The sequence below is a fragment of the Trachypithecus francoisi genome, unplaced genomic scaffold, assembly GCF_009764315.1.
Source record: "Trachypithecus francoisi isolate TF-2019V2 unplaced genomic scaffold, Tfra_2.0 Lachesis_group21, whole genome shotgun sequence".
NCBI classification, from domain to species: domain Eukaryota; kingdom Metazoa; phylum Chordata; class Mammalia; order Primates; family Cercopithecidae; genus Trachypithecus; species Trachypithecus francoisi.
Window position 1 is genome coordinate 44,593,574 of NW_022681467.1, and position 14,164 is coordinate 44,607,737.

Consider the following 14,164-nt stretch of genomic DNA (forward strand, 5'->3'; position numbering starts at 1 on the left):
TTCCTTAGGGTTTCCCTGGAGGTCTACGTGCCATTCCTCAGTAAGTTTCATGTAGCCAGTGTTTCCTTTGACAGAAGTTGGGACCAGTTTCTCTTTCTATGGCTGAGCTTCAGGTGGGAGAGGGCCCGTGTGCAGATGTGCGTCCTCAAGCACCAGAGGCGCCCCTCAGGACCAGGAGATCCAGTGTCATCTCCCACTGCATGCCTGCTGTAGAGCATATTCTCATTCCTTTAGTTAAACCAATTAACGATTGCCAATGATTTTAAGTGCCAGGGACTTAAGTGTTCAGCAGTGAACAAGACAGAGTTAATGTCCTCTTGGCACCTAAGGCAGGAAACAAACAAATAAATATATGGTCTAATGCCAAAAAGTGATACTAAGAAAAAAAGAAGTATGAGCAGTGCATGGTAATGGGAAGGTGCAATCTCACAAGAAAGATCTCTCTGAGAGGGACACATGTGTCTGAGCTGGGAATTGAAGGAGTGAGCCGTGCGGAGACAACATCCCAGGCATAAGGAGCAGTGAGTGCAAAAGCCCTGGGGTAGGACAAGAGATGACAAGTTAAAGGAGCAACACTGAGGCCAATGAGGCTGGTGTCTTGTCATCTCATGAGGAGAGTGGAAAAAGGAGGTGGGGGTGACTAAATGATGTGCCTATTAAGTGGCATGGTGGGAGGAATTCCCCCGCCCCAGTCAAAGGCTTTTTCTCTCTTTATTGAGAGTTGCTAAGTTTGCATAAACATCTATATGGCATAACTCCATTGAACCAACTTTTTTTTAATGACTAACTTAAGATTACAGTGCCCTTTTTCTAGCTGTAAGGTAGGAACTCATTTCTTCATGCCTTCTTTCTCTTAGATCTTGAAATGCATCAGCCAGCTGGAGCTCGCTCAGCTGATAGGAACCGGTGTGAAGACGCGCTACCTGTCTGGATCCGGGCGTGAAAGAGAAGGGAGCCTGAAGGGCCACACATTGGCAGGAGAAGAGTTCATGGGCCTTGGCCTCGGTAAGACACCAGGCCCCCCAGCTGACAGTCACGGATTTGCAAGCTAATGGGGATGAAACCCTTCTTGTCTTGTCAGGACTGTCATGTAAACCATCTCTTCCTTTTGTGCCATCTGACAGTGTATTCATGAATGCAAGTGGACATGCTGCTTCAGCTCCCTTAATTGTGATTAAACTGTTGAGTAGAATGTCTATTTTACCAAAGTCAGTAGGGTGCATTACTTTTCTTTATATACCTGTATTGGGGAGAAAAACTGTTTGCTTTAAAATGACCAAATCTCTAGTGCCTGGCATTAGAGGGGTGTGTATTTGTGTCTCTAGATTTTAAAGAGTAGATTCAACATTTCTTCCATCTTTATTGAGGGGGTTTGTATTCTTTTGCAAGTAGAATTATTTCTCTGGCTATACATTGGATTGAGAGACTCTTCTGATAGATGTAACATAGTAATAATAGTAAATAGGGCAAACAAATGTGCCACGTCATATTCTGAGCACTCAGTTTATATATTTTGACTCATTTCATGCTCGTAACAATCCAGTGAGAACAAGGACTGTTACCTTCCCCATTTTGTAATTGAGAAAACTGAGGCATGGGGTGAAAAAATATAAGCAACATCATACTGCAAAGAAGTGGCAGAGGTAGGATTCAAGCCCCAAGCCATCCAACTACAGAGTGTAGGCTTCTAGGTCCCATTTAATGAATGGAATAGTACACTGTCATGGTTAAAAGTATGGACTGGAAAATGGGGAATTGTAATAGCACGCACTTCTTAGGGTACTCATGAGACTAAGTGGAATGAAATTCTGTGAAGCGCACCAAGCATTCAGCAGGTGTGAGCCATTACATGTTCTAGGAGCTCTGGATTAGTATCAGTTGATTCCAATTTGTTTTCCTAACTATAGGCCTTTAATACGACAAAAAGGTAAAAGATTATAGAGAAAGATAGATGGCTGGTACAAACAAGAAAGCTTATACTAAGGATATGTTTTAAATGCCAGATGCCTAAAACATAACTTTACTTTTATCATCAATGGGTTTTTGTTTGTTTTTTGAACTTGCAGAATCATTCCCATTTATGTCCTGTGTCCCTGCACGTTGACATAACAGGATGCTTTGTTCTAAATACTTGACTGTTTTTGAAGTACTGCTGATGCTGTGCATTGTGTTTCAGGTAATTTGGTGAGTGGTGGAGTGGATAAAAGACAGATGGCTAGCTTCCAAGAATCGGTTGGTGAGACCAGCTCACAGAGTGTGGTTGTAGCTGTGGACAGGTAATGATTTTATTCTTCAGTGACCCTGAACTACCCAGTGGTTTGGTGGCCTCTTTGTAGTTACTGGACATGAATGATTCCTAATTTGTTTAACTGATACAAGTGTTGTTAGCTACAAATTGCTTAAGCGTCACATTTATTTGCATTTTTTTTTTTTTTTTTTTTGAGGCGGTGTCTCGCTCTGTCGCCCGGACTGGAGTGCAGTGGCCGGATCTCAGCTCACTGCAAGCTCCGCCTCCCGGGTTCACGCCATTCTCCTGCCTCAGCCTCCCGAGCAGCTGGGACTACAGGCGCCCGCCACCTCGCCCAGCTAGTTTTTTGTATTTTTAGTAGAGACGGGGTTTCACCGTGTTAGCCAGGATGGTCTCGATCTCCTGACCTCGTGATCCGCCCGTCTTGGCCTCCCAAAGTGCTGGGATTACAGGCTTGAGCCACCGCGCCCGGCCTTATTTGCATTTTGACCTTTTAGAAAAGTTATAACTTTAACATTGTGACAAATTATATCAAAAATAAGAGTTTATGTTGATGTTTAAATTACCTTGTTTCCTTAGTAGAGATTATTTTTTAAAAAATCACAAGAAGAGTTTAGGATTAAAAGCCTACCCGTGCTCACGCCTGTAATCCCAGCACTTTGGGAGGCCGAGGTGGGCGGATCACGAGGTCAGGAAATCGAGACCATCCTGGCCAACATGGTGAAACCCCGTCTCTACTAAAATACAAAAAAAAAAGAAATTAACCGGGCATGGTGGCACATGCCTGTAATCCCAGCTACCGGGGAGGCTGAGGCAGGGGAATATCTTGAACCCAGGAGGCAGAGGTTGTAGTGGGCCGAGATCGTGCCATTGTACTCCAGCCTGGGCGACAGCGTGAGACTCCGTCTCAAAAAAAAAAAAAGAAAAAAAAAGCCTACCCATGAATGAGAGTTGGCTGAGTTGACAGTTTCCTTTTTTTTTCTTTCCCCTCAAAACTTTTCTATTATTTCTCTTTACTCAAAACTTGACCTAAAAGTCCAGGAGAGATATTTCCCATAAAGAAGCTTCGTACTTATTAACAGTCACTCTCCATTTCCTTTTCTTTCCTTCCCCCATTCCTTAGTCACTGTAACCTGATCTACAGATTTGCCTGTTCTGGACATTGTCTCATTGTCCATCTTTCCCTTTTTATTTTATTATTTTAATATTCATCATATTCTATTAACCACGTGGTTTCCTTATACCAACATCTTTCCCTTTAATTCTATCCTTTTTCGACTCATGTATGTTGCCTCTGTTGTTAAGTGCGTATAATGTCATGTCTTTTTTGTTCCCTTCTTCTCCATTATTATGGCCTTCTTTGTGTTAAATAGATATTTTCTAGTATATCATTTTACTTCTGGTCATTTCTTTTACTGTATCTTATGTATGTATTGATTGATTGATTGATTGAGACAGTCTCACTCTGTCACCCAGTCTGGAGTGCAGTGGTGCGATCTTGGCTCACTGCAACTTCTGCCTCCCAGGTTTAAGCGATTCTCCTGCCTCAGCCTCCCAAGTAGCTGGGATTACAGGCATGCACCACCATGCCCAGCTAATTTTTGTATTTTTAGTAGAGACGGGGTTTCGCTGTGTTGGCCAGGCTGGTCTCGAACCCCTGACCTCAAGTGATCTACCCGACTTGGCCTCCCAAAGTGCTGGGATTACAGGCATGAGCCACTGCACCTGGGCTTCCCCGTCTTTTGATGTGTCACTTTCTCTTCTGCTCACTATAGGCTTTTCTGCTTTCAACTCAGTTCACTTTCCTTGACCTGTTCTATACTTCTAATACCACGTCGTTTATTTCAGTGGAGGTGTCAGACCTGATGTTTCCTCTCTGCCTTGTCTGAGAGTTGGAGAAACTTCATCTTCCAAATCTAATTAAAAAGAAAACTGTGTGACCAGAGGTCATCTGGCTTTTATGCCCAGTGCTAAGACAGAAGCAGAATTGCCCTCAGGCTACCAAATCTAATGTTTATTTTTTATTTATTTATTTTTTCTTTTTTGAGACAGAGTCTGGCTCTGTTGCCCAGACTGGAGTGCAGTGGCGCAATCTTGGCTCACTGCAACCTCCGCCTCTGAGGTCAAGCGATTCTTCTGCTTCATCCTCCCAAGTAGCTGGGATTACAGGTGCCCGCCACCATGCCTGGCTAATTTTTTGTATTTTTAGTAGAGACACGGTTTCACCATGTTGGCCAGGCTGGTTTTGAACTCCTGACCTCAAGCGATCCACCCTCCTCGGCCTCCCAAAGTGCTAAGATTACAGGTGTGAGCCACCACACCCGGCCTAATGTTTATTTTGTCTGGAATTATCTTCCTAGAATTTTTACTGGATCTACCAGACTGGATGGAAATGCAATAGGTATGTATTTGACTTACCTGTGACAACTGCAGAAGCCTCATGCTGTGACCGTCTGACTGTTCCTAACGAGGCTTTGCGTGTGTTGTTGGGTCTGGCCTGTAGTTGACTTTGTCCGCTGGCTGTGTGCTGTGTCCATGGATGAACTGGCTTCCCCCCACCATCCTCGCATGTTCAGCTTGCAGAAGATTGTGGAGATATCATACTACAACATGAATCGGATCCGACTGCAGTGGTCTCGAATATGGCATGTGATTGGAGATCACTTCAATAAGGTAACTCTTCAAATTTAAAAACTATTCCTGTTAAAAAAAAAAAAAGTGATAAATAATTTGCCCTGTCTTTTAGATGCCTCTAATTCATTTTCCCTGTGGAGTCAAGGACAGCTTAATAGGAATAGTATCACACTTATATATTGGTAGAATTCATGTAGAATGAATTAAAAATTCAGTGGTATTGAAAATACTTTAATATCCCACATGCCAGATGTTGGCTAAGACCGCAAAGATTATTACAGTCACTGGACAAATACACTGATGCTTGGAAGCATTGGGAAATGAAATCCAGAAAGGCCTTTTAAGTAACCTAATGTTAAGTTACGTTCCAGGTAGTTTCACTCTTCAGCGTCACTGCTTCTTGTATTCTGGCACCCATTGCCACCATTCTTCTGAAACTTTTGTTGAAAAAATTAATATTTGGGCCAGGCGCCGTACCTCACGCCTGTAATCCCAGCACTTTGAGAGGCCAAGATGGGTGGATCACGAGGTCAGGAGTTCGAGACCAGCCTGGCCAACATAGTGAAACCCCGTCTCTACTAAAAATACAAAAAAATTAGCCAGGCATGGTGGTGTCTGCCTATAATCCCAGCTAATAGGCTGAGGCAGGAGAATCGCTTGAACCCGGGAGACAGAAGTTGCAGTGAGTCGAGATTGCACCACTGCACTCCAGCGTGGGCAACAGAGCAAGACTCCATCTCAAAAAAAAAAAAAAATTAATAATTGTTTTTAAATCAGTAACAAGCCAAAGACACATCTGGGTTCTAAAACTGACAGCTATTGGGAATAAACCAGACTGAACTTCTTCCTTGTTATCAGAGGTTTTATTATATACATACAGATACATGCACACATGTTGAATAAATAAAATGTCAGGTATATGTTTTATCACAGCGAAAAAAACTGGGAACAAAGTGATCAAAAGAAATTTACGTGGCTGGGCGCAGTGGCTCACACCTGTAATCCCAGCACTTTGGGAGGCCGAGGCAGGTGGATCACAAGGTCAGGAGATTGAGACCGTCCTAGCTAACACGGTGGAACACCATCTCTACTAAAAGTACAAAAATTTAACCAGGCATGGTGGCGAGCGCCTGTAGTCCCAGCTACTCCGGAAGCTGAGGTAGAAGAATGACGTGAATCTGGGAGGCGGAGCTTGTAGTGAGCCGAGATTGCACCACTGTACTCCAGCCTGGGCGACGGAGCTAGACTCCGTCTCAAAAAAAAAAAAAGAGAAATGTATGTATGTATGTATTTGTGATGTCATTTGCCTCTTAAGGGAAACGTAATAACAGCTTCCTACCAAAACACATTTCATGATCTCAAGAAAATTTTCTCAAGCCTGGAGGTGAAGAGTTATAATACTAATGCTTAAAAATAGTGTTAGTAAAAAAAATCCAGAAATTCTGTACATTGAATAGAGGAAAAAGGTAGTCTCCCATTGAGGTATAGAATAATCAATGGGGTGCTGGTAAATGATTCGTAGCATCTGCCAGTTTCTGCATGTAAATACCCTGCCACAGCCAATTTAAAGTTAGCAGTATGATGTAACTAGGGAAGAGATGGGCACCCCGTCACCTCTTGTAGACAGGTGCTAGCCTGCCACACCACTCCACTAAAATGAAGCATTGTCAAATGTAGACTTGCTTCTAACTTGGTGCATCAGCTAATGAAAGTTCTTTGTTTTTCCATCAGCTCAAATTAAGGCACCTCACAGCACACCGTCTGTTTTACAAAATAATCTGAGTGCTTCATGCTGGGCAGTGAACAGATGAGACCCCTGCCTGCATGGAGCTCACTGATGGGAAAGGATCAAGCGTGTCATATATCAGGGTTATTGAGAAAACATGGTCAGGGAAGGTCCCTCTTTGGAGGTGGCCTTGAGAGGCACAGGAGCCTATGGATGACCCAAAGGAACTATTTGTTGAGTGGATGGTATCACTTTAAAGAATCAACTAACTCAACACCATCTTTCCCACTATTCTGAGTAAACAAATTCCTAATTGGATCAGTTGAAATAATATGAATTTGCTTGAGAAAGAAAATGTGAATCATTGTCATTACTGTACCTTGTATTCTTGTCCAAGCATGTGACAGCTAAGCCAGAGCAAACGCTGCTCATTTATTCCACAAGATCATTTGGCTAGCAACTGTGGAATTCTTTGTTCTCAGAAATTACTAGCCAAAAGTGTTTTGGTAAACGTTTTCCCAACTCTTTATAAAGTCTGCATTTTGTGTTCATTGGGACTTCTGTTTTGGGAGGGGAACATCAGTTTACTCAAGTTACTTTTCCCACCTGTGATTCTGTTGTGATAACTCTTTGTGTGCCAATTCTCAGTATGTATGGACCACTTACAGGCAAGGTTGGGACATAGGGTGGCAGGTGGGAACCAGACATTTCATTGTCGTCAGCTTCATTACAGATATTTATTTGATCAGTGCTGTTAAGCACCAGGTCATGGAAAACTCAGGAACTCTTTTTTTATGAGACAGAGTTTTGCACTGTCGCCAGGCTGGATGGCTATAGCTCGATGTCCTCTTATTGCAACCTCTGCCTTCCGGGTTCAAGCAGTTCTCCTGGGACCACACACGTGCATCACCACACCCAACTAATTTTTGTATTTTTAGTAAAGACAGGGTTTCACCATGTTGGCCAGGCTGATCTGGAACTCCTGACCTCAGGTGATCTGCTCCCCTCAGCCTCCCAAAGTGTTGAGATTACAGGCACGAACCACCACATCCGGCCCTCACTCTGGAACTCTTAACTTTTTCCACCTCCTTGGAAAGATGTTCTTCCTCTTGTGAACTGGGGCACTTAAGAATCTTGTGGATTTGAAGAAGTGTAGATGGGCCGGGCGCGGTGGCTCAAGCCTGTAATCCCAGCACTTTGGGAGGCCGAGACGGGTGGATCACGAGGTCAGGAGATCGAGACCATCCTGGTCTACACGGTGAAACCCCGTCTCTACTAAAAAATACAAAAAAACTAGCCGGGCGAGGTGGCGGGCGCCTGTAGTCCCAGCTACTCGGGAGGCTGAGGCAGGAGAATGGCGTGAACCCGGGAGGCGGAGCTTGCAGTGAGCCGAGATCGCACCACTGCACTCCAGCCCGGGCGACAGAGCGAGACTCCGTCTCAAAAAAAAAAAAAAAAAAAAAAAAAAAGAAAATAGCGCATTTTAAATGCGTGTTTAATTAACTATGCAATACTGATTTTGTCATTACAATTAATTAAAATTGGAGAGATCATAGCCAAGAAACAGCATTTTCTTTTCTCCTTAGGTGTGTTTTCCCTGAATGTTTGTTTTGAAGGTAGGCTGTCCATCTTTGCTGTTGAGAGACCCACATCAGTTGTTATTACACTATACCTGTTTCATATCAGTTCCTGTTCTTGCTCAGGTTGGCTGCAACCCTAACGAAGATGTGGCTATCTTTGCTGTCGACTCATTAAGGCAGCTCTCCATGAAGTTTCTTGAGAAGGGTGAATTAGCCAACTTCCGTTTCCAGAAAGATTTTCTGAGGCCCTTTGAGCATATTATGAAGAAAAACAGGTATGTGTTTTACTCTGGAAGACCTGTGGTCAAATTCCCCGTTGGGGCTCCCTGAAGCCCTCCTAACACTAATCACATGATTAATTCTTTTCCTCCCTTGTCAGTGGAAACAAACAGAATGAATAGACTGTGATTCACATAGATTTTCCTTAAATAAATCTCACTAAAATCTATGTGTAACCTTTCCTAGGAGGACAGATGTCACCCTGCAACTTGTAGAAAATATGTCATGAACCCCTGTTGGGGCTGGTGCTGAGGGAGGTTAAAGAAAGAGCCACTGCAGAAGCATCCTCAAACCAGGATAAGAATGGTGTGACCCAGCACTTCTCCCCCAGGGAGGTCATAAAAGAGGTCAGGACACCGGACCCTGTGAAGCAGCCATACTGTTCATTTATTCACTTGGCCTGTACTTATTGAGGCTTGCCATCTGCTAGGTACTATAAAGAAGACATTTTACAATCCCTGTTTTTGGCTGGGCGTGGTGGCTCATGCCTGTAATCCCAGCACTTTGGGAGGCCAAGGCAGGTGGATCACCTTAGTAGCAGGAGTTCGAGACCAGCTTCGCCAACATGGTGAAAACCCGTCTCTACTAAAAATACAAAAATTAGCCGGATGTGGTGGTGGGCACCTGTAATCCCAGCTACTTGGGAGACTGAGGCAGGAGGATCGCTTGAACCCGGGAGGGAGACTGAGGCAGGAGAATCGCTTGAACCCAGGAGGTGGAGGTTGCAGTGAGCCAAGATCACGCCTTTGCACTCCAGCCTGGGCAACAAGAGCGAAACGTTGTCTCAAAAAACTAAATAAATAAAAATGAAATAAAATAAAATTCCTATTTTCATTCAGCCTCAAACAGTTGCACCTGGGTGTGATGGGCATACGGGAGTTCATTACATATTACTCTACTTTTCTCTGTGTTTTAAACTTTCCATAATAAAATTTTAAAACAAATCTCTGTTTAATTCCAATAGAAAAACAAATAAATATCAGTGGTGGTAATGTGCTCTGGAGGGCAGTATGTATATCAAGTTAAAGGGATAGGGACGGAAGCTCTCTTTTATCCGGGGCAGCCAGCTAACATGTGTTTGGTAAGGGGACCCTCAGGAAAAGGCCTGACGGAAGTCAGGAATAAGCTGAGAGTGGCCATATGCTGCCTTGGCATCAGAATTATGAACAGGGAAGAACAAAAGCAAAAGGCCTGTAGCAGGTAGTGCTTGGCATAGGTAAGGAGGGCAGTGTGGTTTGAATGGAGGGAACAGGGCAGGTAGTAGAAGGTGAAGTCCCTCCCAGTGGTAGCAGTGTGCCTAGCTCACGTAGGAGCTGTCAGCCATTGTCAGCACTTTGGCTTGCTCTCTGTGAAAGGTGGAAGCCATTGGAGGTTTTGTTGTTGTTGTTGTTTTGTTTTGTTTGTTTTTTTGTTTTTGTTTGAGATGGAGTCTCGCTCTGTCACGCAGGCTGGAGTGCAGTGGTGCAATCTCGGCTCACTGCAAGCTCCGCCTCCCAGGTTCACGCCATTCTCCTGCCGCAGCCTCCTGAGTAGCTGGGACTACAGGCACCCACCACCATGCCCGGCTAATTTTTTGTGTTTTTAGTAGAGACAGGGTTTCACCGTGTTAGCCAGGATGGTCTCCATCTCCTGACCTCGTGATCCACCCGCCTCAACCTCCCAAAGTGCTGGGATTACAGGCGTGAGCCACTGCGCCCGGCCTGCCATTGGAGGATTTTAAGCAGAGAACTGAAATGATCTGACGTATTTTAAAGGATCACCCTGAATTTATCCCTGGAAAATGAGGAGCAATAGGATGAGGTAGGAGGCCGTTGTAGTTGTCCAGGTTTGGACCAAGGTGGGAGCAGTGGCAGTGATGGATTAGATTCTGTGCACATTTGGAAAGGGAATCTTACACCATGTGCTGATGAATTGGCCATGGAGCATAAAGGAAGAGATGTCAAGGATGACTTTTGGACCTAATTCCTCTTGTCTGCCACTCCCCTAAAAGTTGTACTTCAGATGAGCCTGGATCTTTTTTTTTTTTGAGATGGAGTTTTGCTCTTGTTGCCCAAGCTGGAGTGCAATGGTACAATCTCGGCTTTGCCTCTCAGTTTCAAACAATTCTTCTGCCTCAGCCTCCCAAGTAGCTGGGATTACAGGCGTATACCACCATGCCCAGCTAGTTTTGTATTTTCAGTAGAAATGGGGTTTCACCATGCTGGTCAGGCTGGTCTCAAACCCCTGACCTCAAGTAATCCACCTGCCTTGGCCTCCCAAAGTGCTGGGATTACAGGCGTGAGCCACCACACCTGGTCTTTTTTTTTTTTTTTTTTTTTTTAAAGAAAATGGAAGCTCCCAAGCTGGATGCCAGAGCAGGCTGTTAGGGTAGTGAATAAAAGGGCACCAGAAAAGTTTCCTTGACGTGTCTCTCTTCTGGTGTCTGTATGTCTGCTTTATTGCTCATTTTAGGAGAACCAAAATTAAACCCATAGTCTGGAATCATCCTTTAGCAAATACACAAAAGTATTTTCCTGCCTTTGGGAACACCGTTGAGAGTGCCTGAGGAGACCGAGTCCTCACATGGCCAAGCCACGTGTGCAAGCCTGATTGCGCGGAAGCCCTCATCTCCTAACTCCAGGCCTTGCCTGCCTGTCCTATTCCCATTTGAAAAGGGGCAGGGTGAGTTTAGAATCACATGTTGTCAGGCACTCTCAGATACTATCAGTGGAACTGTAACTTACTGTAACATTTCCAAAAGCATTTTGGTGATATGTGTCAAGAATCCTGATATTTTTGTGCCCCTTTGACTCAGTAATTCCACACAGAAAATAGTTTTCTAGAAAAAAGCAGAAACTATCTAAATAAACAAGTGTTAAAGTAAATGTTGGTACAGGCACAACATGGAATATCGTTTCACTCTTAAAAATGTTCACAATGGGCCGGGCGCGGTGGCTCAAGCCTGTAATCCCAGCACGTTGGGAGGCCGAGACGGGTGGATCATGAGGTCAGGAGATCGAGACCATCCTGGCTAAAACGGTGAAACCCCGTCTCTACTAAAAAAAATAGAAAAAAACTAGCCGGGCGATGTGGCGGGCGCCTGTAGTCCCAGCTACTCGGGAGGCTGAGGCAGGAGAATGGCGTAAACCCGGGAGGCGGAGCTTGCAGTGAGCTGAGATCTGGCCACTGCACTCCAGCCCGGGCTACAGAGCGAGACTCTGTCTCAAAAAAAAAAAAAAAAAAAAAAAATGTTCACAATGGCCGGGCGCGGTGGCTCACGCCTGTAATCCCAGCACTTTGGGAGGCTGAGACGGGCGGATCACGAGGTCAGGAGATGGAGACCATCCTGGCTAACCCGGTGAAATCCCGTCTCTACTAAAAAAATACAAAAACTAGCCGGGCAAGGTGGCGGGCACCTGTAGTCCCAGCTACTCGGGAGGCTGAGGCAGGAGAATGGCGTAAACCTGGGAGGCGGAGCTTGCAGGGAGCTGAGATCCGGCCACTGCACTCCAGCCTGGGCGACAGAGCGAAACTCCGTCTTAAAAAAAAAAAAAAAATGTTCACAATGTTTGGCCGGGTGGGGTGGCTCACGCCTGTAATCCCAGTACTTTGGGAGGCCGAGGCAAGTGGATCACCTGAAGTCAGGAATTCGAGATCAGCCTGGCCAACATGGTGAAACCCCGTTTCTACTAAAAATATAAAAATTAGCCGGGCGTGGTGGTGCATGCCTGTAATCCCAGCTACTCAGGACGCTGAGGCAGGAGAATCACTTGAACGTGGGAGGTGGCGGTTGCAGTGAGCCAAGATCACGCCGCTGCACTCCAGCCTGGATGATGAGAGAAACTCCATCTCAAAAAAAAAAAAGTTCATAATGTTTATAATGTGGGAAATGACTAATAACAGTTTAGAGAAAAGGACAGGTTGTAGAATTGGACAGACAATATAATAGGGATAGTTAAATGTATCTCTCCTTATGAAATACCATATATCATGTAAAGGATTTTTTTTTTTTTTTTTTTTGAGCTGTCTTGCCCTGGCTGGAGTGCAGTGGTGCAGTCTCGGCTCACTACAATATCTGCCTCTCAGGTTCAAGCTATTTTCCTCCCTCAGCCTCCCAAGTAGCTGGGATTACAGGCGTGCACCGCTATGTCCGCCAAAATTTTGTATTTTTAGTAGAGATGGGGTTTCACCATGGTTGGCCAGGCTGGTATTGAACTTCTGACCTCAAGCGATCCACCTGCTTCGGCCTCCCGAAGTGCTGGGATTACAGGTGTGAACCCCCGCGCCCAGGCAAATTTTTTTTTATCATCCTTTTTCTACATTTTTTTTTTACTTTTACTATCATCCTATCTTACTTTTAACAATCAAGCAAAAAACATAATAAATATAGTTTTGTCAAAAAGTTGCTTTATTCTCCATGGGGAGACAACCATGAATTCATTTTTATTATATATGGAAGTGACTTACGTTGTATAGTCAGTCCTTTGTTATCTGCAGGTGACATGTTTACTTTGTGAACTTTCAGCTAATTTTTAACTGTTTTGACTTTCTCCTTGCCTTCTCTACATGGCCTTTCCTATTATTGGTTAGTGTGAGCCTGGAAGACAAACATGAATGTCATTCTAAGCCAGATAAAATTTGAAAGTCATGAGCCTGGGAGACAGAGGTTGCAGAGTCGAGCTCGCTCTACTGCATTCCAGCCTGGGCAACAGAATAAGACCTTGTTTCAAAAAAAAAAAATCGAAAGTCAAACCTGCAATCCCAAGGCTACTGTACTGATTTTTAAAACTAGTACTATTGAAGTTATAGGCTTATATAGCTTTCCTTCTTGCTGTTTGTGAGATAATAAGGTTCCTCCATAATTGTATGTCTTTAAAGGTTGTGAGACAATTGCAGCTGTTCCAGAAAATCAGCCATTTTCTCTGTCTTCAAGTTTTGCTTTATAATAATTTAGGCAAACATTGCACCTTAAATTATATATGTATGCTCCAGTCCACATACATGCGTTTATCATATAGGTATATCCCTGCCCCAAAATCTAAGAAGATACACACAAGAATTTAGTAATGATTATCTCTAGGTGGTAGAATTATATTATTTGAAATGTTTATGGCCAGAAAAACTAACCAGCAGTGACTTAAACTGCAAGGCTATTTATTGTTTTCGTAACAAGAAAGAAGTCAGAGGCAAGCATTCAACTTTGGTTCCATGGCCTGGATAGGGACTATTTGAGACCCAGACCTTTTCCTTTTGTTCTTCCATTCAGAGGGTCACCTTTTCAACCTTGAGTTTATTGTTTTGTGATTGCAGGATGGTGGTTGTAGCTCTATGCAGCATGCTAGGTTTGAAATGGAAGTCAGAGGAAACGGGGCAGAGCCCAAATGTGGATTGCTGTGTGCTATAAGAAATGTTTAAGTGCTGCTTCTAAGGGATGAGCTATGTTCATTTCTCTTCCCATTCTGCAAAGTACAGATGATATGGCCATCCCGTTCCTTCCTCAGGTCTCCCACCATCCGGGACATGGTGATCCGCTGCATTGCCCAGATGGTGAACTCCCAGGCAGCCAACATCCGTTCAGGCTGGAAGAACATCTTTGCCGTGTTCCACCAGGCAGCCTCTGATCATGACGGGAACATTGTGGAGCTGGCCTTCCAGACCACTTGCCACATTGTCAGTAAGTGGCTCTGTTCCCTCCCTACTAATGTCCCACCTGCACGT

The 14,164-nt window shown here is 44.3% G+C and overlaps 1 protein-coding gene across 3 annotated transcripts in view; it reads left to right on the forward strand.

Annotated features, from left to right (window-relative positions):
- Window positions 1-14,164, forward strand: part of ARFGEF2 (ADP ribosylation factor guanine nucleotide exchange factor 2) — a 114,720-nt gene that overhangs the window by 71,468 nt on the left and 29,088 nt on the right. For all 3 annotated transcript variants that reach the window (XM_033186676.1, XM_033186677.1, XM_033186678.1), the window contains exons 22-27: window positions 858-1,005; window positions 2,177-2,276; window positions 4,609-4,649; window positions 4,752-4,921; window positions 8,312-8,463; window positions 13,948-14,120. In XM_033186676.1, coding sequence (XP_033042567.1) covers window positions 858-1,005; window positions 2,177-2,276; window positions 4,609-4,649; window positions 4,752-4,921; window positions 8,312-8,463; window positions 13,948-14,120 — 784 coding nt within the window. The remainder of the gene's footprint in view (window positions 1-857; window positions 1,006-2,176; window positions 2,277-4,608; window positions 4,650-4,751; window positions 4,922-8,311; window positions 8,464-13,947; window positions 14,121-14,164) is intronic.